Raw genomic sequence first — 21,504 nt, 5'->3', positions numbered from 1 at the left:
TGGAAAGCAAAACTAACTGAAACCTCTTCAGATCTGGCATAAATCTCATCACAAATCAACACACAATTTAACTTCAGCACCTCCGATAAAGTGCAGCTCAAAGCCCAAACAGAGCAAGTTTGTGCTTCAGTTTTTATATTTTTATGCTGCAAAACTCTACCAGTTATGTAACCACTCTCTGCAACTCACAGTGCGAGAGGGGATCCACCTGATTACTATCATGGTGTAGGCCAGTGTTGCATGAGCTGGGTGGAGATGATTTACGCCATGAGTCGACCAGTTATAAATTTGTTTTTCTCTGCGTGAGAAAATTGATGTGGTTGTGAGAGTGTGTGAAAAGTGTCAGTTGCATGAGTCTAATGCGTGAGAATTAGCAGCTCTGATATACTGAGACAGCTTTTACCTCAATGAGAAATATTGTCACGTTTTATATCGTGGCGAGAGATCTTGTTACACCCCTACTTGCAAATGGACATTAAATGCCATTCCATTGAAAAATAAGTATTGGATGTGATTTTGGGCCATTGTGCTCTTGTAATATTCATACTTACTCATATTCGTTTTTCTGCACTGATAGAGCAGAAAAATGTGCTTTTGGACTTGAAACTTGACCTGGACCAAAATACTTAAAAACAGCTCTGACAGAGAGCTAAAATGACATTACATTAACTTTTATTTATGACGTTTTTGTCCCATCGACAGAAAATAATTTCCTTGATCTGGTCAGTTGTTATGCTGAAAGGCAAACACCGACCAATTGATTTTCACGAATCGCGTGTATCTAGGTGACTGGATACACGGTTAATCATCAAGAAATAGTTTATAGTAACATAGTAAATAGTAAATATAGTAATAGTAAATGTTTTTCTCTCTGTGAAACCACAAAACACAGACATCTCACTCTGATAAAGAAAGCAAATAATGCATTCTTTGAACAAATGTCAGGTTCTGTAGGTTGTGTCTTTGACTTTAGCGTGGAGAACATTTGTAAAATCACATCAAAGCAATTACTCCACTTGTGATTGTTTAACAATGTATTGCATTAGCGTGAAGTAGTTTAAAGATTTTGTCTCTGTTTTGTTGAAAATATCAGGATTTATCTGTTATTTTACCATGTAAATTTAGATTTCCTTTGATGAAATAAACCAAAGATGTTACATGCTCTTATTTCTTCCAAAATGAAGAAAAAGTCATATTGCAATCAAAACGAGCATAAGAAGAGAGACAAAAAATTGTACTATAATGTTTTTAAATAACTCAATATTTTACCAAATAAAATAAATCACAAAAAAATAGACATTTTTGCAAACTTGCTTAACAAGTACAACGAAATTATGGCGTTAACACTTGTAAACATCTTTGTATTTGTGTTTTGTCCAGGGACATATGCATGATACACCAGCAGCACCCACACAACCAGCACCAACTTTGTGCCGTGAACAAGATTACTGAACAATATTTACAACAATAACTTTAGTAAAAGATGTAAAACAGGGGGAACGTGTTGCTCTCTGAAAGAGGTGGTCCACTGCAAGAGACACTATGTACAACCCGGAGGAGGAACTAGTATAAATGAGTCTGTTAGTATCATATTATAACATTAAATAAAAAGCATAATGTTAATTTAATAATATACTGTTAGTGTAATATATTATTGATATAATGTTACTATATTGATACATAGCTTACCACTAGTAAAATATTAATTCCGGTTACATTGGTCTCAAATTTTTATGTCCCGTCCCATCCAGGCTGTGATTGGTTGGGTCACAAAAAGTGACGTTGACAAGTGCAGTTTTATGAAAAGTTGAACATGTTTCAACAAAGGCACCAATAGAGCTTAATAGAAAGCTAGCCAAACCAGGCTTGTTTTCTCCCTACTGTCTTCTATCTCACCACTTCAGCTGACAACGCAGCTCTGTTGTAGGTTGTAGTCTTTACTCTCACACTGTGCTGGTGAAACATTTTTCTAGTTTGCAATTATCTATTTTTAGGGCCACATGCAAGTGAAATGGTCACACTGTAGAGCCCTCTGTGGGTGTGGATAATGAGCAGACTGCGATTTCACACACACAGCACACTTTTTTGTTTAATTCAAATGCACTCTTATGCAGTCTTGTAATCACACAGGATGACATTGCTATTGTGTTTAGTGTGAGATTAGCCCTTGTGTATAGTAAATATATGGCCAGTTGGTATGTCTGTGAAGTGTTTAGATGTGAAGCCGAAGAGTAATTTCCACACGTGAACAATGTTTAAACTAATACCCATGAAAAATAATACATCCTTGGTATTGACAACTCAGCATATCTGCTTCATTTTGTATCTCTAACAAAATAATCACCAAGAAATAAAAAGTATCATTTACTATTTTAAAAAAGTCACTGCATAGTACACGCCAACCAACTCAGCAAAGTCAGCCATAACACCTGAACACTGAGAGAGGTGTCTCCTGCAGTATTTGATAGTGGAGGTGCTCCACTTCACCTGAAAAAAGCCTGATCAGTAACAAACAAGTCCGACACCCAACAGACAGAGTTGGCATCAAGTGGAAGTTAGTTTAAAGTTTTTATTGACCAGCTGGACTTCATCATCATCAGTAGTGGGGATCACACGGGGGGGTAGCACCAGTATCCTGGGGGAATTCTGGAGAGTGCAGGTGAACTAGTTAGCAAGCAGGCAAAGTAGTTAAACAGAAAACTAAAAGCTAGCTAAAAGAATGTTAAATGGCTAACTCTAGCTGAAATCACATTTAGCCATCTTGCACTGGTGAAAATGCTCCTTTTCTCTCAGTGACTGGAGGGTTGTGTCATTGTTTGATTGACAACAGCCAGCAGGCTAAGCCCCAGCAGGGGAACAAGAGACGCAATAAAAAAACTTGAGCTGTAGCTCACAAGCCATGAGCAGATAGTGTATTGTTAGTGCTATTGAAGAGTAAGGAACACAGCAGCCTCTAAACTGACAAAGGTGATGTTTGCAGGTACGTTAACATGCTGGTGAATGTCCTGCAGCAGCAGCAGCAGCAAACTTTAGCAGGAAAGATAATGTGGGTTGTTGTCTGCAGTTGTTGTGATGTGTAGCAGGCTGCTGTCTGGCTCAATGTGACTGTCTCTCTATGATACAACAATGGCATTACTGCTTTACACAAATATGGTTTAAAATGAAGCCTTTTGATTAACTGTATGGAAACAAGTTATCCATCTAGGTACACAGCACCTGTGGCTTACAGAGTAGATGTGTATGCTGTAGCAGAAAGAAAAGCAATTTAATTTTAGTTTGACATCCAGCTTCAGTCACTGTAAGTGACAAGAATGCAAACTTGCTCAGATCTTTCTGTCTGAAATCAATCTGGGAAAAAAAGAGCTCTAGCCTTAACATGGTCAGTCCCAGGGTCCCTACATCTTGTATGATTTTTTTCAAAACACTTTTAAAGTGATGTTGATGAAGGGTACTTGAGTTCCTCTGACAGGACTGTGTGGGATTTGGAACCACTGGTTCAAAAAGGACCTACTTCATAGTGAAAGGTAAACTGAGTCTGCTCTACACTCTCTCACACAGTCACTATGCCCGCACCTGACACATGGGGAGTGGACAGGATCATTCTGCTTTATTACATCTTTGATCTTATTTGACGATTACTTCTATCAGTACTGATAACATACACTGAACAAAATTATAAACACAACACTTTTCTTTTTGCCCTCATTCATCATGAGCTGAACTCAAAGATGTAAGACTTTCTCTATGTACACAAAAGGCCTATTTCTCTCAAATATTGTTCACAAATCTGTCAAAATCTGTTAGTGAGCACTTTGGTGGCATTGTGCTGTGTGATGGAACTTCACATTTTGGAGTTGCCTTTTATTGTGGCCAGCCTATATGAGGGACCAAAAATGACATATCTATAAATTAATAAATAAATAAATGCAGAAATAAATAATTTAATGCAGAAATAAATTAAAATTAAATATATTTTTGTAATAAAAAGGCTATTTCTGTATTTATTTCTGTATTTCTGTATTTATTTCTGTATTTCTGTATTTCTGTATTTATTTATGCATTTCTACATGCATTTATTTCTGTATTTCTACATGCATTTATTTCTGTATTTCTACATTTATTTATATATTTATTTCTGTATTTCTACATTTATTTATATTTATTTCTGTATTTCTACATTTATCTATGCCTGTGTGCGTATGCTAATTGAGTGGGTGGTGCCAACATCAGTCTGAAGCAGGATTGGTCATAGCGATGTGATCAGATCTACTTCTACTGTCTTGACTTCACTGGAGAGTGGGTTGTAGCCAATTCTGTGGTCTGGTCGCTGCCACTAGGGGCACTAAAGATAGTGGTCGGGGCAACACGGCCACTGGTCAAAATGCATTATCACAGTAATGCATTATTGCATATATTACCAGTTTACTTTTTATTGAATTATACTACAAGGTTAGCTACATAGTAAAGTCAGCAGTAAGTCTGATATTAATTAATTAGTTAATATTTAAAACTACACCAAACTAAAAAATGCAAATCACGTTCTACACTAAGTAAGAAATAACATCCACTGTTCATAATTTACTCCTATTAATTCACTCTTCAGGAGTGTTAAACTTTTTCATTGACTCCTGCAAGTCATAAAACTCACCAACATTTACTCACCTTAAGTGTTATTCTTGCCAAACACTTTGTTGAAATAAAAATCTAAATAACTACATTCTAGGGTTTTTTTTTTTTACAATGCTCTACCATGTCCAGCTTACACTTAAAACAAGGAAACCTTTTAATGTTTGCAGGGGAAAAAAACAACAACCACCATAACATCCATGTAATCCATACAATTTATTAAAAATAAAAACTTTTAACCTCAAGGTTTAGTTATTCTTGAGTGACAGCTCATTTAGCACTCGCTATTAAACTGCACATTCATTTTAAATACTGAAATTGTTGTTAAAAGACGTGGTACATGTAAAATCTCTCTTAATACTGAAATTGTTGTGCCATGCCATCATTTGGAATCTACTAACCAAAATCTACCAAATAAGCCCTGAGAGAGTTGTGATGCTGAAGTGTGCCTGCTGTGTGTTTGTGTTGAATGTGTGTCAGGAGATTTTAGAGTGAGAATTGTCTTTGAGATTTCAGCTTCCTGTAAAAACAGAATGTCTCCTGGAATCCATCTACTGCGCTGATTTAAAACTTTCTGTACCTACGAGTTTTTCCAACACCAAAATATGTGAAAATGGGGCCCAGGTTTAAAAATCCTGAGATTATCCTTTAACCACCTGATACGACCTCCACCAGGTTTCATGGTCAGTGCAGATTCAATTAACTGTGAAAGGAGTAGAAGACAAGCCAATATTTAGTAAAAATAAATAATCATGAACGTACAGTAAATACATCTACAGAAATAGCTACTAATCAAAAAACTGTGCAAAGGAGGCTCTCACAATAAATACATTTTACAGACCAACTTACATGTTTGACATCATTATGAGCCTTCTCTCGTTTTCTGGAAGCGCTTCATTCCTCATCCAGGATGACTGTATCATCTGAGCCACAAGCTGAAACGTACAGTGCTGACTTGGTTACAACAGTGGCCTGGTGGACTGGGAAGAGCTGGAAGAGGTTGTCCCCTTGGAATCTAAGTGTAGTTCAGCAGAGAGAGGGAGGAGGGAACAAATAAACACCATGTGCTGGTTTTTCACAACCAAAGTACCCATCCCTAGCTAGCAAAGCTAAAGGCATTAAGTTACGTTAAGGTCCTCCTGCTGTGTTGCATTAAATGCTTTTTTCTCTAAAAAATTTAAAGATTGTTTAGCAGGCTGTTTACGTGTAAAGGTTTTATTGCACTTTTAGTAATGAATATTTACCAACTGGACTTCACAGTACTTTTGCCTATAAGGGCTTTGCTCATGTATTTAATGGCACATTGGAGCTAACGTTAGCCATCAACTCTGTCACGTTCGCCCTTCGGAATTCTGTGTTTTAAGACATGCAGCCAGCTGCAGTGTAGGTGGACATCAATATTAAGTTGTTCTACAATGTGGCTTCTATTGAAATGCAAAACAATGATTTAATAAGTAATTTAGAGACACTTACCACAGACTTTCGACAAGGAAAATGGCGCAGTAAAAAGATTCCTGTTGGTTGAAGGTTGAAATCCCAGAGAAGGAGTTGGATGGGGCTTTCCGGAGTAATTCTTTCATCAAGTCTTTTAAATACAAAACACTACACCAACAGTGGAAGAATCTTACTCTAGCTGTTGTTGTAATAACCATAGAAGAATCCATGTACTTTGACACTGAATATGTTTGACTAAAGGAATCTACTGTGTAGCTGGCTTGTGTCACGTAGATGAATCACTTGCTTTTGTTTGGTTTACGATGCGGCCCCCAGCTAACCAATCCTGCTTCAGACTGATGTTGGCACCACCCACTCTATTAGCATACATGCGCAGGGAAAAATGTGGAAATGTGGAAATACAGAAATAAATAAATGTAGAAAAATTCAGAAATAAATAAATGTAGAAAAATTCAGAAATAAATACAGAAATAAATAAATGTGGAAATACAGAAATAAATACAGATTACAAAAATATATTTAATTTAAATTTATTTCTGCATTTAATTATTTATTTCTGCATTTATTTATTTATTTATTTATTCATTTATAGATATGTCATTTTTGGTCCCTCATAAGCCTAAAGCACACCTGTGCAATCCCCATGCAGTCTGATCAGCATCTTGATATGCCACACCTGTGAGGTGGATGGATTATCTCGGTAAAGGAGAAGTGCTCACTAACACAGATTTTGACAGATTTGTGAACAATATTAGAGAGAAATAGGCCTTTTGTGTACATAGAGAAAGTCTTAGATCTTTCAGTTCAGCTCATGATGAATGGGGGCAAAAACAAAAGTGTTGCTTATGTTTGTGTGTTGTGGTGTTTTGTAATTTTGATCAGTGTAATATTCCCCAAGTTAATTTTTACTTACATGCTATTTACTATTACACCAAGTTTAAACACTCACATCGCTAACAAGTGTGACCAGTCAGCATAAGCAGTCAGATGATCGCAAAGGCTGGAAAAAGACAAAATGTGTCAACTTTATTAGGAAAACAGAGAACAGCAGGTGAGAGATTATCAACAACATTTCAGGTGCGCTCGCTTTTACTTTTACAGGCAGATCAAATCAAAAGCTTGCTTGTGCTTTCAGCATACCAACCGGTCTGGACCATAGACTGTATGTAAAGATGGGCGACATAACAGCACCCAAAAGTGAAGCCAAAACATCTGTATTGCCCTCTGGTGGCTGGCTGCAGTACTGGTCATAAACTCCACCACCTCCAAGTTAGCGGATGGGATTTGAGCCAAACGAAAAAATCAAAGTACACATGAAATGCATTTTCCCCAAAGATGGTTTTTGTCGCTTTACACTGTTCTTGTCACGCTGAAGTTTGTTGTGATGAGTTTGGTTTCAATGAGTTCTTTGGTGCTCTGAAAAGGGTTTTTTTACATCCTGATTGACAACTGAGCCCTGCTCCCCTTATGCTAGTACAGTGTTGTTTACAGTGTTGTTCCTCTACCATACATTTGGTGTGAGTGTGTTGATTTCAGGATTAGCCTGTCCTGTATCCCGAACAGCAGCTTTCAGACACAGCCTGCTTCTGTCTCTACCTTCTTCCCTCTACTCATCTTCTTATCAACAAGATGGAGAGGGAAAGGGACGGACAAACACTGTGTGTGTGTGTGTGTGTGTGTGTGTGTGTGTGTGTGTGTGTGTGTGTGTGTGTGTGTGTGTGTGTGTGTGTGTGTGTGTGTGTGTGTGTGTGTGTGTGTGTGTGCAGTCTCTCTGTCTGCATGGTGTTGCATCACTCTGGCCGGGCTGAAAGGCTGCTATGATGTAATTGGCAGTAATACCTCCAGACTGACAGAGGGAGAGAGAGCAGGAGATACTGAGTTGAGAGAGAGCGAGGGAGAGGTTAGTGGAGGGGGGGGGGGAGCAGGAAAGATGAGAACAAAATAGGAAGAGTTTTGAAGCAGAACAGCTGTCTGGACATTTGTAAATTGAAATTAAAGCATCTAGTGGAGAAAAATTAATGTGTGCCTTATACTGCAGTTCTTCCAATGGCCACTTGAGGCTTCAAAAGCGAGTCAGTCCCTGTAGAAGAACCCCGTGTTAAAACCCCCAACTTTAAAGCAGAAATAAACATGTTTACAGCCTGGTACAAAAACAGTTTTGGTCAGGATAAATTCCCCCTTCATGAAAGCTGTGAGGGGGGTGAATTTTATATAACTCAACTATTTAAATTCTATTGAGGCTTACAGTTTTGCATGATTAAGGATGTGGCCACTTTGAGTGACAGGTGGGTGCCCTCTCAGGGGGCTAGCCACTAGGTTCAGCAACCAGGCTTCATTTGTCAACCTCAGTTCCACCTCTTCAGAATCAGGCACAGCCGCCCACATTGAACTTCACAACTATGGGTGACTTGCCGGATACTACATCTACGTACTGCATTAACATACGGGCTATGGAATGCACACACTGTCCTCTATCATTCACAGGCGGTTTCCATTAGCAAGAGCTCAAAGGATAATTCAGGGAATTGGTTCCAAAAACATTTCTGTTTCTAAACAGAAAAATTTGGATATATTGTGTTAATTTTGATTCTTCTCCTTGCTTTAAAAAATCATGACATCAATCATGAATATGGGTTTTTGCCCTCTTCATCATATGTCCACATGCTAAAACAGTTATTCATTAGTTAGTATCATCTTGATTAGGTTGCTTCATCTGTATGCCTCCAGATGTACCCAACCAAAACTTCAGCTGCTTTAGAATGTAGCAAAAATTATTCTTGCATGAACAACAAACTTAAGCACATAACTACAGTTCCTTTAATTGTTACTAACACTTTCTCAGCAGGCCTTGTCAGCCTTCTCAGTATACTTGAGAATGATCTGCTCAACTTGCTTGATATTTAAGATGCTTTAATTTCAGTTTACAGATGTCCAGACAGCTGATATATCAGAAATGATGAACAAAGGTATTGACATGGAAACAGGTATAGAAGTTTAGTACAGTACAACTGTAGTGTAACTGGAAGGATCATACAGTACCTAGGGCTGGGCGATATGGCCAAATCATATCATTTGATATCGATGATTATCACGATAAATGTCAAATCATTATTTCTTTCAAGTTTAAAGGCTGATTTTTGCTCCTGAGTTAAAATTGAAGAAACCAGATGGTCAATTATGGGTTTAAACTTTTCTTGGTGGTCAGAATGTGACAAACACTTGATGCCAAACAGTGGATCATTTAACAAATCTGAGGTAGAATATTCAAAACTATTATGATAAAATCTTTTTCAGCAAATATGATTAGTAAATCTTTTTCAGTTCCTTTTCCTCAACAAAATAAATATTTTTAATAGAAAAATTAAGGACTAATTTGTTTGTGATTCAAATGAATTAAATCAAAGATTTATTGACGATATATTGGACATTTATTATATTGTTATTGAGGAAAATTATATTGCGATAATTATGATAATTGTTTTATTGCCCAGCTCTAACAGTACAATATAATACAGTATTTCTTATTGTCATATGATGTATTGAAAAGAGGAGACATCTCTAGTGAAAAAGCCATAACCACATAAAAAGTTGAGTGAACACAGTGTCAGTCTGAACAAGGTAATAGAGAGGAATGAGACATGATGGTAACAGTGCACACATTCCGGCAGTCTCTCCTCGAAGGCATTAATGGTGTTGCACTCGGTTGTACATGTAAAAGTGACAAGTAGTTCTGTGGAGACACAGTCCCCTAATTCTGCTGATGCTCTGAGACAATCTGACAAGATCTTTGTTTAAAGCATACTGAGGTCTTCTGTAAAGGGATGCAGGCTCTATTCAGACTTATAATCCCACAGTGAAAAGCTAGTTTGTTCTTTTTACATGTACAGGAAAATAAGTATTTGAACACCCTGCTATTTTGCAAGTTCTCCCACTTAGAAATCATGGAGGGGTCTGAAAATGTCATCGTAGGTGCATGTCCACTGTGAGAGACATAAAAGAAAAATATCCAGAAATCACAATGTATGATTTTTTAACTATTTATTTGTATGATACAGCTGCAAATAAGTATTTGAACACCTGTCTATCAGCTAGAATTCTGACTCTCAAAGACCTGTTAGTCTGCCTTCAAAATGTCCACCTCCACTCCATTTATTATCCTAAATTAGATGCACCTGTTTGAGGTCGTTAGCTGCATAAAGACACCTGTCCACCCCATACAATCAGTAAGAATCCAACTACTAACATGGCCAAGACCAAAGAGCTGTCCAAAGACACTAGAGACAAAATTGTACACCTCCACAAGGCTGGAAAGGGCTACGGGGAAATTGCCAAGCAGCTTGGTGAAAAAAGGTCCACTGTTGGAGCAATCATTAGAAAATGGAAGAAGCTAAACATGACTGTCAATCTCCCTCGGACTAGGGCTCCATGCAAGATCTCACCTCGTGGGGTCTCAATGATCCTAAGAAAGGTGAGAAATCAGCCCAGAACTACATGGGAGGAGCTGGTCAATGACCTGAACAGAGCTGGGACCACCGTTTCCAAGGTTACTGTTGGTAATACACTAAGACGTCATGGTTTGAAATCACACATGGCACGGAAGGTTCCCCTGCTTAAACCAGCACATGTCAAGGCCCGTCTTCAGTTTGCCAATGACCATTTGGATGATCCAGAGGAGTCATGGGAGAAAGTCATGTGGTCAGATGAGACCAAAATAGAACTTTTTGGTCATAATTCCACTAACCGTGTTTGGAGGAAAAAGAATGATGAGTACCATCCCAAGAACAGCATCCCTACTGTGAAGCATGGGGGTGGTAGCATCATGCTTTGGGGGTGTTTTTCTGCACATGGGACAGGGCGACTGCACTGTATTAAAGAGAGGATGACCGGGGCCATGTATTGCCAGATTTTGGGGAACAACCTCCTTCCCTCAGTTAGAGCATTGAAGATGGGTCGAGGCCGGGTCTTCCAACATGACAATGACCCGAAGCACACAGCCAGGATAACCCAGGAGTGGCTCTGTAGGAAGCATATCAAGGTTCTGGCGTGGCCTAGCCAGTCTCCAGACCTAAACCCAATAGAGAATCTTTGGAGGGAGCTCAAACTCTGTGTTTCTCAGCGACAGCCCAGAAACCTGACTGATCTAGAGAAGATCTGTGTGGAGGAGTGGGCCAAAATCCCTCCTGCAGTGTGTGCAAACCTGCTGAAAAACTACAGGAAACGTTTGACCTCTGTAATTACAAACAAAGGCTACTGTACCAAATATTACCATTGATTTTCTCAGGTGTTCAAATACTTATTTGCAGCTTTATCATACAAATAAATAGTTAAAAAATCATACATTGTGATTTCTGGATTTTCTTTTTTAGATTATGTCTCTCACAGTGGACATGCACCTACGATGACAATTTCAGACCCCTCCATGATTTCTAAGTGGGAGAACTTGCAAAATAGCAGGGTGTTCAAATACTTATTTTCCTCACTGTATTTACATTGACATTTAGTATGATGATATACACTGAACAAAATTGTAAACACACTCGAAAATGTGCAATTAAACTGTATTGGGAGGGGGGGGGTCCAGTGGGGTCCGGAAACCAGTCAGTATCTGGTGTGACCACCATTTGCCTCACGCAGTGCAACACATCTCCTTTGCATAGAGTTGATCAGGTTGTTGATTGTGGCCTGTAGAATGTTGGGCCACTCCTCCTCAATGGCTGTGTGAAGTTGCAGTCAGGTTGAGACCCCGATGAGGACTACGAGCATGCAGATGAGCTTCCCTGATACGGTTCCTGATAGTTTGTGCAGAAATTCTTTGGTTATGCAAACTGATTGTTGCAGCAGCTGTCCGGGTGGCGGACCGGTGGCGGACAGCTGTTTAGAGGTGAAGATGCTGGATGTGGAGGTCCTGGGCTGGTGTGGTTTCACGTGGTCTGTGGTTGTGAGGTCGGTTGGATGTACTGCCAAATTATCTGAAACGCATTTGGAGAGGGCTTATTGTAGAGACATGAACATTCATTCTACACATAATTTCTTTTTTGAAAACATAATGAAAAGAGAATCGAATGTGAACCTGTTGTGTAAAAATCTGCTTTAAGTGCTTCTTGTTTCTAATTTTGTTCAGGTGTTCCCACGCCAACGGAGGAGGTTCTGCACCACACGCTAAGCATGCTGGTCCGTGAGCGGAAAATCTACCCAACACCCGACGGATATTTTATTGTAACCCCCCAGACTTACTTCATCACTCCGAGCCTGATCCGAACCAGCTCCAAGTGGTACCACTTAGACGAACGATCTGCTGACCGACACCAACAGCAGCAACATCAGAACCAACAGCAGCATCAGCAGACGCAGTGCACCTCACCTCTCTCTGGCACCATCACCCCATCCACCTCTGGAGCCGTGCGAGATCGAACACACCCAAAGTCCAGCCAAAACCACAGTGCGGGAGGTGGGGATTCTTTTTACAACAACAGTTACCGTGGGGAAGACCCCCCTAGCCACCACACCACTTTGCAGCGCAGATCCCCCAAAGACCACCGGGAGGCGTACTCGTCCCCACACTCCCCACAAACACCTCCTCAGCAAGCAGGAGGCAACACAGAAAAGAATCGCAGCACCCTCGGGTTCCCCTTCAAGACGGACACGCTCACCAAGCATCGAGGAGGGGGAGCAGGAGGGGGAGGAGGAACTGGAGAGACTGAGAAACAAGCAGGTGGAGGAAGTGGTACAGGAAGTCGGAAATTTGGTTTGAAGCTGTTCCGTTTGAGCTTTAAAAAGGACAAGGCCAAGCAGCTGGCCACCTTCTCTGCACAGTTCCCCCCTGAGGAGTGGCCGCTACGTGACGAAGAGACGCCTGGCCAGCTGCCACGCCATGTAGAGATGGAGATCATTCGGAGAATCAACCCTGACCTCACCGTGGAGAACCTCGCCCGGCACACAGCGGTCATGAAGCGTCTCGAAGAAGAGCGGGCCCAGAGGAGCAAAGCATCATCAGCCAATCAGAGCTCCAGAAGTAGGAGAAGTGGGGGTAGACACAGGAAACAGTCTCAGACCAAACTCAGTCGCTCACATAGCAAGACTAGGGCGTCCCGTGGTGAGCCGAGTGATGGTTCCCACCTGGAGCTGGCTGACAGGGACTACAGAGCCTACTCATCCTCACTTGCTCGGTCACCGAGGGAACATGCCCTGGCCATGGAGCGGCAGCGGGCCCGGCTTCACCTGGCACACAGCAACCCCAACATCCTCGACTCATCCCACCTGCCGGTCACGCCAGAGTGGGATGTGTCCGGAGAGCTCGCCAAGCGACGCACAGAAATGCCTTTCCCAGAGCCAAGCCATGGCCCGTCCGCCCACCACTCCAAAGTCCACCGCTCACACTCGCATACCCAGGAGAGGAAGTCGAGAAACGAACGCAGCGACAAGGCCAAGGAACGTTCCAGATCCATGGACAACTCTAAAGGACCACTTGGGGCCGGGTTGATAGGACCACCCGATTATTATGACGACCGGAGCCGTTACTATACTGATGATGGCACCCTGCGAGCCAATCAGATCTCTTCTCACTACTCTCGTGCCACACCCCCCTCAGCTAAGCTGCCTGTGGATTCTCTGGGAATGGATGGTGGCAGGAGCTTAGAGAAGAGTAAGAGCAGGGACAGCCTGCCAGCGTACTCACCCAAACCACTACCCAGCTCTATCCCGCCTGATGATTACTTTCAGTGCACTGGTTCCTCTGAGGCGGTTCTCATAGCACCAAACCCACTGGGAACTCTGGGCAAAAATAACCATGATGGATTAAAAATGGGCAGCACGGACAGGAAAACAGACAGACAGACACCCCATCCCCTAGAAAATAAAGAGGATTTGTCAAAGGTGGGACCTAAGGGTGGTAGCCTGCCTCCAATATCTCTCTCTATCCCTGACCCCCCCCTTCCTAATGGACGACCTCCCCACAGTGTCTCCTCTGGTCAGGAGAAACGTAAGGAGATCTTTAGCAAAGACACACTCTTCAAACCTCCTCCTAGCCTCCCTTTGCCTGGCTACAGCTCCCTGAGAAAACCCCCGGCCCTTGCCTCCTCTACTCTGTCCTCGTCCTGCGATGCACTTGATTCCCAGGAGGCCTTTGATGCTCCCAAACCTCTGGTTGCCACACCATCTGCTCTCCCACAGGGGATTGAACCCTCGACCAGTGCTGCAGAGGCGTCATTCGACTACTACAATGTCTCAGATGACGATGAACTCGAGGAGGGAGGGACTAAAAGTCGAGGAGAGGACGAGAAGGCTGGAGGGGGCATTGTTGGGATGGGAGGGGGTGGAGCAGGGACCATGCAGTGGCTATTGGAGAGAGAGAAGGAAAGGGATCTACAGAGGAGATTTGAAAGAACCCTCACTTTCCCGGGTGCTAAAGAGAACCTTCCAGAGCCTAGTCAGAACCAGCAGTCAGCCCACTCAGCTAGACTGGACAGTATGGACTCTAGCTCCGTCACTGTTGACAGTGGATTCAATTCACCACGGTGAGAACATAGTATATACATCCTGTGTACATACACACTATTACCCTGTTTCTGTACCCGGTACTACATTGCAATCTAATATACAATGCAGAATTCATCAAATGCAGTGGAATGCATTGTGGGTTGTTAGCAAAAAGTAGTCGTTTCTGTCCTTGTAAGCTACAATTTATTTTTCATTCATTGCTCATTATTTTAGTTTTAAGGTAAGCTGACAATGCTTTAGCTAGGGCTCGGTGATATGACCAAAAATGTTATCACAATAAAAACATTTCATACCATTCAATATCGATAATTATCACAATAAATGTCAATCATTAATTATTTCAGGTTTAAAGGCCTCCTGAGTGAAAGTAGAAGAAAACAGATGGTTAGCTGTGGTTTTAAACTTTTCCTTATGTCAGAACGTGACAAACACTTGCTGCCAAACAGTGGATCACTTCACAAATCTGAAGTAGAATATTCAAAGTGATTCTGATCAAATCTTTTTTCAACAAATATGATATGGCACTCCCTTTTCCTCAACAAAATTAATATCTTAGCTAGAAAAATTAAGAGCAAATCATTCGTGATTCAAATGAATTTCTTGACGATATATTGAACATATGTTATATTGTTATTGAGAAAAATTATTTTGCCATTAATTATCATTATTGATTTATTGCCCAGACCTAGTTTTAGCCCCACTGTAGGTTTATATCATGTCCTACTGCAGTGCAGTTGGAAAAAAGTATTTTCAGTCTGGGTCTGTCCATCTGAAATAGACATAATTCTATAGAATCTGAATCCAGTATCAAATACACTTGTTGAATCAGAATCACTTATTAAATCTAATTTGTTTAGCTTTCAACATTTATAGAGAATGTATGCAACCTTTGTATACTCAAAGGTTGCATCAGAAATTAGTCACCCATTCACTATTCTTAATATATAAGAAAATTTCAGTGGTTCATTTTGCATTTTTCAAATGCAGTGTATACATTACAATTTAAGGGTTTGTTAGCAAAAAGCAGTTTGTTCTGTTTGTCCTTTCAACCAAGGAAAAAATGAGAATCATGCAAAATTTAAAGCTTTGCTAACAAAGAGATGAATGGTTTGATATGTGATTCTGGATTCTGCTGCTGTTGACCAGCAGCATTCCTAAGCTGCTGTGCTGTGGTGATGAAATCCTTTATTTGTAAACATCATCTGACAAAATCAACAGCTTTGCTGTGTATTTGTATTTCGTGATCACAGAGAAAGTTAGAGGTTGGAGTCCTTCTGAGCTTTACTGCCACACAGCCCTGACCCTCACTGGGGAGGCTTACATCGTTTTGGAAAAGCTCTGTTTACCCTGTACACACTGAAACCCTAAACTGAAGTTTTAAGATGTTTACACTCAATGCCATTTTGGAAAAGCTCAGCTGTAGGGTGAAAGTAGCTAATTTGATCTGCATGGAATGCTGAAGTTGAGAGAAAATTATGTGTTATTAAATGTACTGGCTTTATGTGGATACACTCAGTGTTAAGGATAGAATCAGGCAGATGATTTTCCTGCTGCGCTCACAGGCTGTGGGACCAACTTTGCATTTGTTTTTTTGCATTCAGGTAAGCAAATAAGACAAGCGCGTGTTCTAATCCAGCTGGCATATGTACTTCATCTGTGACGATGAACAAAAATCTGAATGTGTGTCATACAGTGAACATGGTTCTGTCTGTTTGTCTCCAGCAGAAGTGGAAACATCAAGCACTTGCTCTGGTGTTGTATAATTTCTCATTGTGTGTCTGTCTGCAGAACAAGGGAGAGCCTAGCATCTAACACCTCTTCCATAGTGGAGAGTAACCGTCGGCAGAACCTGGCGCTGAGCCCTGGCCACCTTGGCATTTCCACCGGCAACGGCCCTCCCTTCTCCTTCCGCGCCATTCCAGAACCTGCCAGCACCCAACCAGAGAAACTCCAGAAGCCCAGCGCCTGCCTTGCGTCAATAACCAGCGTCTAGGGGCGGAACTAAGGGCTGGGTGGATTGCTGAGAGCTAATGGACAGGGCCCAGAAAATAAAGGTCCCACCACTAAGGACTGTTACACCTTTAGACTGACAGACTCTCTGAATCAGTGGAGCTGCCACAGGGCCACTGTGGAACTATAGCTGTTAACACACACACACACACACTTACAGATACAAACAGAGGACTTCAGACAACCTGGAAACTGCTCTCTCACACCCCACACACACGTACACACCAGGCCACCAGGCAGATGGACACACTCTGACCATGTCATTCTGCAGCCTATAGTTTACACACTGCTGTTGTGTTGTTTCACTTATGTGGTTTCTTGTGTGTGTGTGTGTGTGTGTGTGTGTGTGTGTGTGTGTGTGTGTGTGTGTGTGTGTGTGTGTGTGTGTGTGTGTGTGCGTGCGTGCGTGCGCATGTGAGCGTGTGTGTGTGTTTGGGGAGGGGGGGGGGTAAAGTTTGTATAATCTGTAATCTCAGGTCATGTTATTTCCCCTCCCATTCCAGCTGCTCCAGATCAGCGCATCTCCCTCTAGTGGTGCCTCCTGGTATTACACACTGAAGAGACTACTGTTACTGATGGTACACTTACTGATCCAGCTCCTGCTCACTACTTGTTTCTGTCAGTTCTCTCAAATTCACCACTGGCAGACATCCTGACAGTTACTACCATTAACCGTCAGTCTAAAATGCAGCAGTGTGAGGTGGTTAGACAGTGAATAACGTGACAGGGATGTTTTTACTGTAACCCCCTCTGTAGAATGAATCTGAGCAGCTCTTGTGTCTGTTGGATTCCATGATGCCCATCTGAACTGCCTGAACACGGTTTAACTATCCCCTCCAACTGTTGTCAGATATATGGAAAGCCTGAGGTGTAGCTCCAGGGATGAGGTTTTTGATTAGAGACTAAAAGAGTTTCATGGAGACAGATCTTCTTCCAGCTTGTTCTCTCTTTTTATGTTACCCCTTATGCCCATGGGATGCAGCTGTGCCATACATATTTCAGCTCTGTTGTGGCCGTCATTCCAGCACATGTACCACTGTCCACTGGACACATGCTCTATTCACCACTCCACCATTATAACAGGCCAGGTGTGTTTTTCTCAAAAAGATAAGACTTTATTTATCCTTGAGGGGAAATTCAACAGCAGAGAAACTGGCTGAGTGGTAAAGAAACATAGAGAACTATTTGAAGGAAATTTATACAGTATATAGATTACAAGTCAATTTGTATACAGTGTATAAATGTCTATATTTACAGACAGTTGACATGAAATTAATATTTAATGACATGCTGCGTTTTGCTCCTGACTTTCTCTTTATGTACATATAGTTTGTTTAGAGTCACCTCACAGTGGCGTTAAGATATAAGCTACTGAGGTCCTGCAGGTTAGGTCACAGCCTGTAACACCCACAATACTGGCAGGCAGAAAACTTGTTTTTCTCTGTCCAGCTAGCATATTGATGTATTCACACTGACTGCTGAGGCAGCTCATTTCACATGAAAATGACAGGTTCCACTATGGCAGTCACAGCACTAAACACACAGTTAAACTTCACCTCGTTCCTTTCAATAAGCATCACTGAGATGTGTGGATATCAGTGATTAAAAGCAGTGTGGTGGGGGAGATACTACAAAAGATGTGGCCATTGTTGTGTCTGGAGCTGCTGCCTTGCTACTGCCCCCTCCGTATGGCACTCTGTGCTATTGATGCTACAACGTCACAGCAGGACCTCAGTAGAAACAGAAAATCTTTTTGATTTTATATGGACAGTTTTCAGTATTTATTGCTTATATACGATTCCAAAAGTTGGAGGACGATGCGGAGTGGGTGGAGAAATAGATGAAAATGTTGGCTACACAACTCTAAACAGTTTTAGAAACCAAGCACTTTCCTTCCAGGAAACACTTGAAACAGAAATACCAAGAACAACTAAACCAAACAACAGCCAGTATGTGAAGATGGAACGGCTGCATACGGTGGACATGGGGGGTCACGGTCACATCACTGTAGAGTTTCAGAGCTAAACTGTTAAAAAGTGAGTAGCTTACTTGAACCAGCAAAAAGCACTGATCCTTTATGTGTAAATCCTGGCATCAGTGAAAGTAGATTGTTTTGCAGTTAAAGGCCAGCCCAGCGTGTACGAGTGCAATCATCAGGAGCAGCTGCACGGGCACTTGATGTGGCTGAGTGCCCAGCAGAGAATATGAGATGTGATCCAGACTAGTGTTATACACAACAAGCAGGGATGTGACTTAGTCTTTTGGTTTCAGTAGTTCTTTATTTATACACAACTTAACCATTAATTTACATTTCTATCAAGTTCATGACTACTTGAGTAGTAGTGAATCAAACCCTTAGCCACTCTCACTCCTGGTGCTAAGTTGTATTATGGTCAGTGATGGCCATGATAAAAAGAGTGATGATATAGTTGGAATATAGTATTAAATGGCTGCTTACACTTTTTTTTTTTAAGTTTCACCTGCATACGTTTGGCAGTGGCCATTTAGTGAAGCATTTGGGTGAACATGACTGGGATTACACAGTGACTGAACTGATGGACGGGGTAACCACTGACTCTGGCACGGGGCCATGTGAAATAAGACCTATATTTGAAATGTGTTGTTTTCATCATTAAACCCGACCTGAGCTGTGCTGGAACTTCTGCAGTCCTATAGCTCAATCATTTCCTATCCTCCTATAGGTTCAGGGAGCTGTCAGTCATCCCAATGTTGTCGTCCTATAGGCTCCTCTACAACTACCTCCACAGCAGCAAAAACAGCCCTCCGTTCTGCTATCACACTGTCATCAGCCTCTAGCCTGTGAATGTCTACACACACGTTCATACACACACACACACACACACACATTTATACACTAACACACTACACATCAAAGTGCTGGACGCCCATGCCCTTTCTTCACTAACAAGGTTTCTTCTAATGGTACATAATAACATTGTGTTTCAGCTGCATTAACACCCCCCAGCCCCCTCCCTGTCATCATTACAGCCTACTACATAACTTCCTCTGCAGAGGTCCCAGAAAGGGACTTCAACCCAAATAGTGTTTCCTTCTCACCAATAAGATGTGTAAAACAAAATCCTGACATACAGCAATGCAAGCTAGCCCACTGTGGCAAGGCACAACAAACTAAATATCAGATTCAGTGAGGTTATGCACACTGTAAGACCCCAGACCCCCCTCACTGGCCTCCCACGTGTGTACACATTTTGTTTGTTGAAACGCACGACCAACCCCGACATACTGCTACTGGGAATCAAACTCATGCAATGGTAGACTGGAACTGTACCTCTTCACCACCATGTGCTCAGAACAAACGTACCAAACACTTCTTTCATGAAAACTCCCCTGATCGCATTAAAGAACTAGTCAAATGGCTCCAGGTACAATGTAAGAAGGTATTATCCTTACCACTGAAGTAGGATTCTACTCCCTGATCTCTGTTGGGGAGATTAGTTCGCTCTCTGCTCTGCATCTTGACACAAGGGTCCAACTGTATGTGTTTTCACTACAGTAAAATGTTAAGTCTGTTTCAACTACTAATACTAGGGCTTTACCCTCTTCTCCCTCTGTACAACGGTACTGGTTTATATTCTGTCCCTAATGGACTGACATTTGTCTTCTACGAATATGGTCTGTCAATATTTTATGATTCTAATCTCTGTTATGCCACTGGAAGAGATTTATAGTTCCACTGCTGTTCTTGGGTTTTAGTCCTCAGGGGTACAGGGACCTAAACTCCAAGGGGGACTAAAACCCTGGAGGGTATTTCAGTATTCTAGGATTGTAGCAGGGTTCTAATACTATTTAAGGGTGTTAGTCCTTTTCCTGTCAGTATTCTAAGGGTATAGTGTACATCCTTTGTGTATCTGTAAGGGTACACACATGCAATCATATCCAACATGTGGACCACCGGATTATCAAGTTGTCTGATCCTGTGTCACCATCCACTGTTTTGTAAGTCCTGCCCATATTTGTCATAAAATCACCCTGTTTTCATTGTTTTGATTCTGTATAATGAATGAACTGTGTACGGTTCTCGTCTCTCCCCTAACCCAATAGGCTTCCATCCATTACAAAACAGCAGTAGGGCTTTAGTCCTTACTACATCATTACAGTAAGGTTCTAGTCCTAATTATACCTATACAGAGGTTTATAGTGCCAGTTGTACCCACATAGTTGGGCTTTATCCACTATTCTATGACTACAGAAAGACACACAGACAGGGATATGTCAAGATTTTGTTAGTCAAGTCTCTGTTCCACTTTTACCATTTAGAGGGTGACCTGTCCCTACAAATACAGTAGTTTCAGTCTATTGTACCACTAATATATTTTTTACCACTAGAGTTAAATTTCTGTTCCTACAATGGAGTTTAATCTACAATGCACCACAGTTCAGGGGTTTTAGCTCTTGTTCCACAGCCACAGTGGGGTTCTTGTCTCTGTTCCATCAGTAAAATAGGGCTGTAGTCCCCTCCCTGGGTTCTATCCCTTATGTCTGATGTTTGCACTGCCCCCTTCCCCAATCCTCCTTGCTACTGTCCCAGTGGCCCTCCATCAGTCCCCTCCAGCCAGTCTTCTAACCTTCCATCCCTTTTTTACACTGACGGTCCATGAAATGTCTTCCCTTAACATCTGCGGTGGTTTATAAAAATGGAGGTTCAACAATAACATTGTTTCTAATGGTGACGGTATGTCATACCTGTAAATGATGTTTATCTGTCATGCCTAGTCAAATAATTTAAACAATAAAAAGAGGGATTTTTTAAATGTCTATAATATCTAAAAGTCCCTTTGATGTGTAGTACTGGTGTTACTGTTGTTGTAGTGTATGTGATACCATATGGGGATTGTGTTACTTTTTAAGATAATAAAATAACAATGTTTGGTTACA

The 21,504-nt window shown here is 41.4% G+C and overlaps 1 protein-coding gene across 3 annotated transcripts in view; it reads left to right on the top strand.

Moving 5' to 3' along the window:
• LOC119888786 (storkhead-box protein 2-like) overlaps positions 1-21,504 on the top strand; it is an 87,865-nt gene extending 66,361 nt beyond the window's left edge. For all 3 annotated transcript variants that reach the window (XM_038699513.1, XM_038699514.1, XM_038699515.1), the window contains exons 3-4: positions 12,203-14,594; positions 16,366-21,504. In XM_038699513.1, coding sequence (XP_038555441.1) covers positions 12,203-14,594; positions 16,366-16,570 — 2,597 coding nt within the window. In that variant the 3' untranslated portion in view covers positions 16,571-21,504. The remainder of the gene's footprint in view (positions 1-12,202; positions 14,595-16,365) is intronic.

Source organism: Micropterus salmoides, unplaced genomic scaffold, assembly GCF_014851395.1.
Source record: "Micropterus salmoides isolate LMB-PRFRI ecotype aquatic unplaced genomic scaffold, ASM1485139v1 Ms_hic_scaffold_5, whole genome shotgun sequence".
NCBI classification, from domain to species: Eukaryota; Metazoa; Chordata; class Actinopteri; order Centrarchiformes; family Centrarchidae; genus Micropterus; species Micropterus salmoides.
This window is presented reverse-complemented; position numbering and strand designations above follow the sequence as displayed.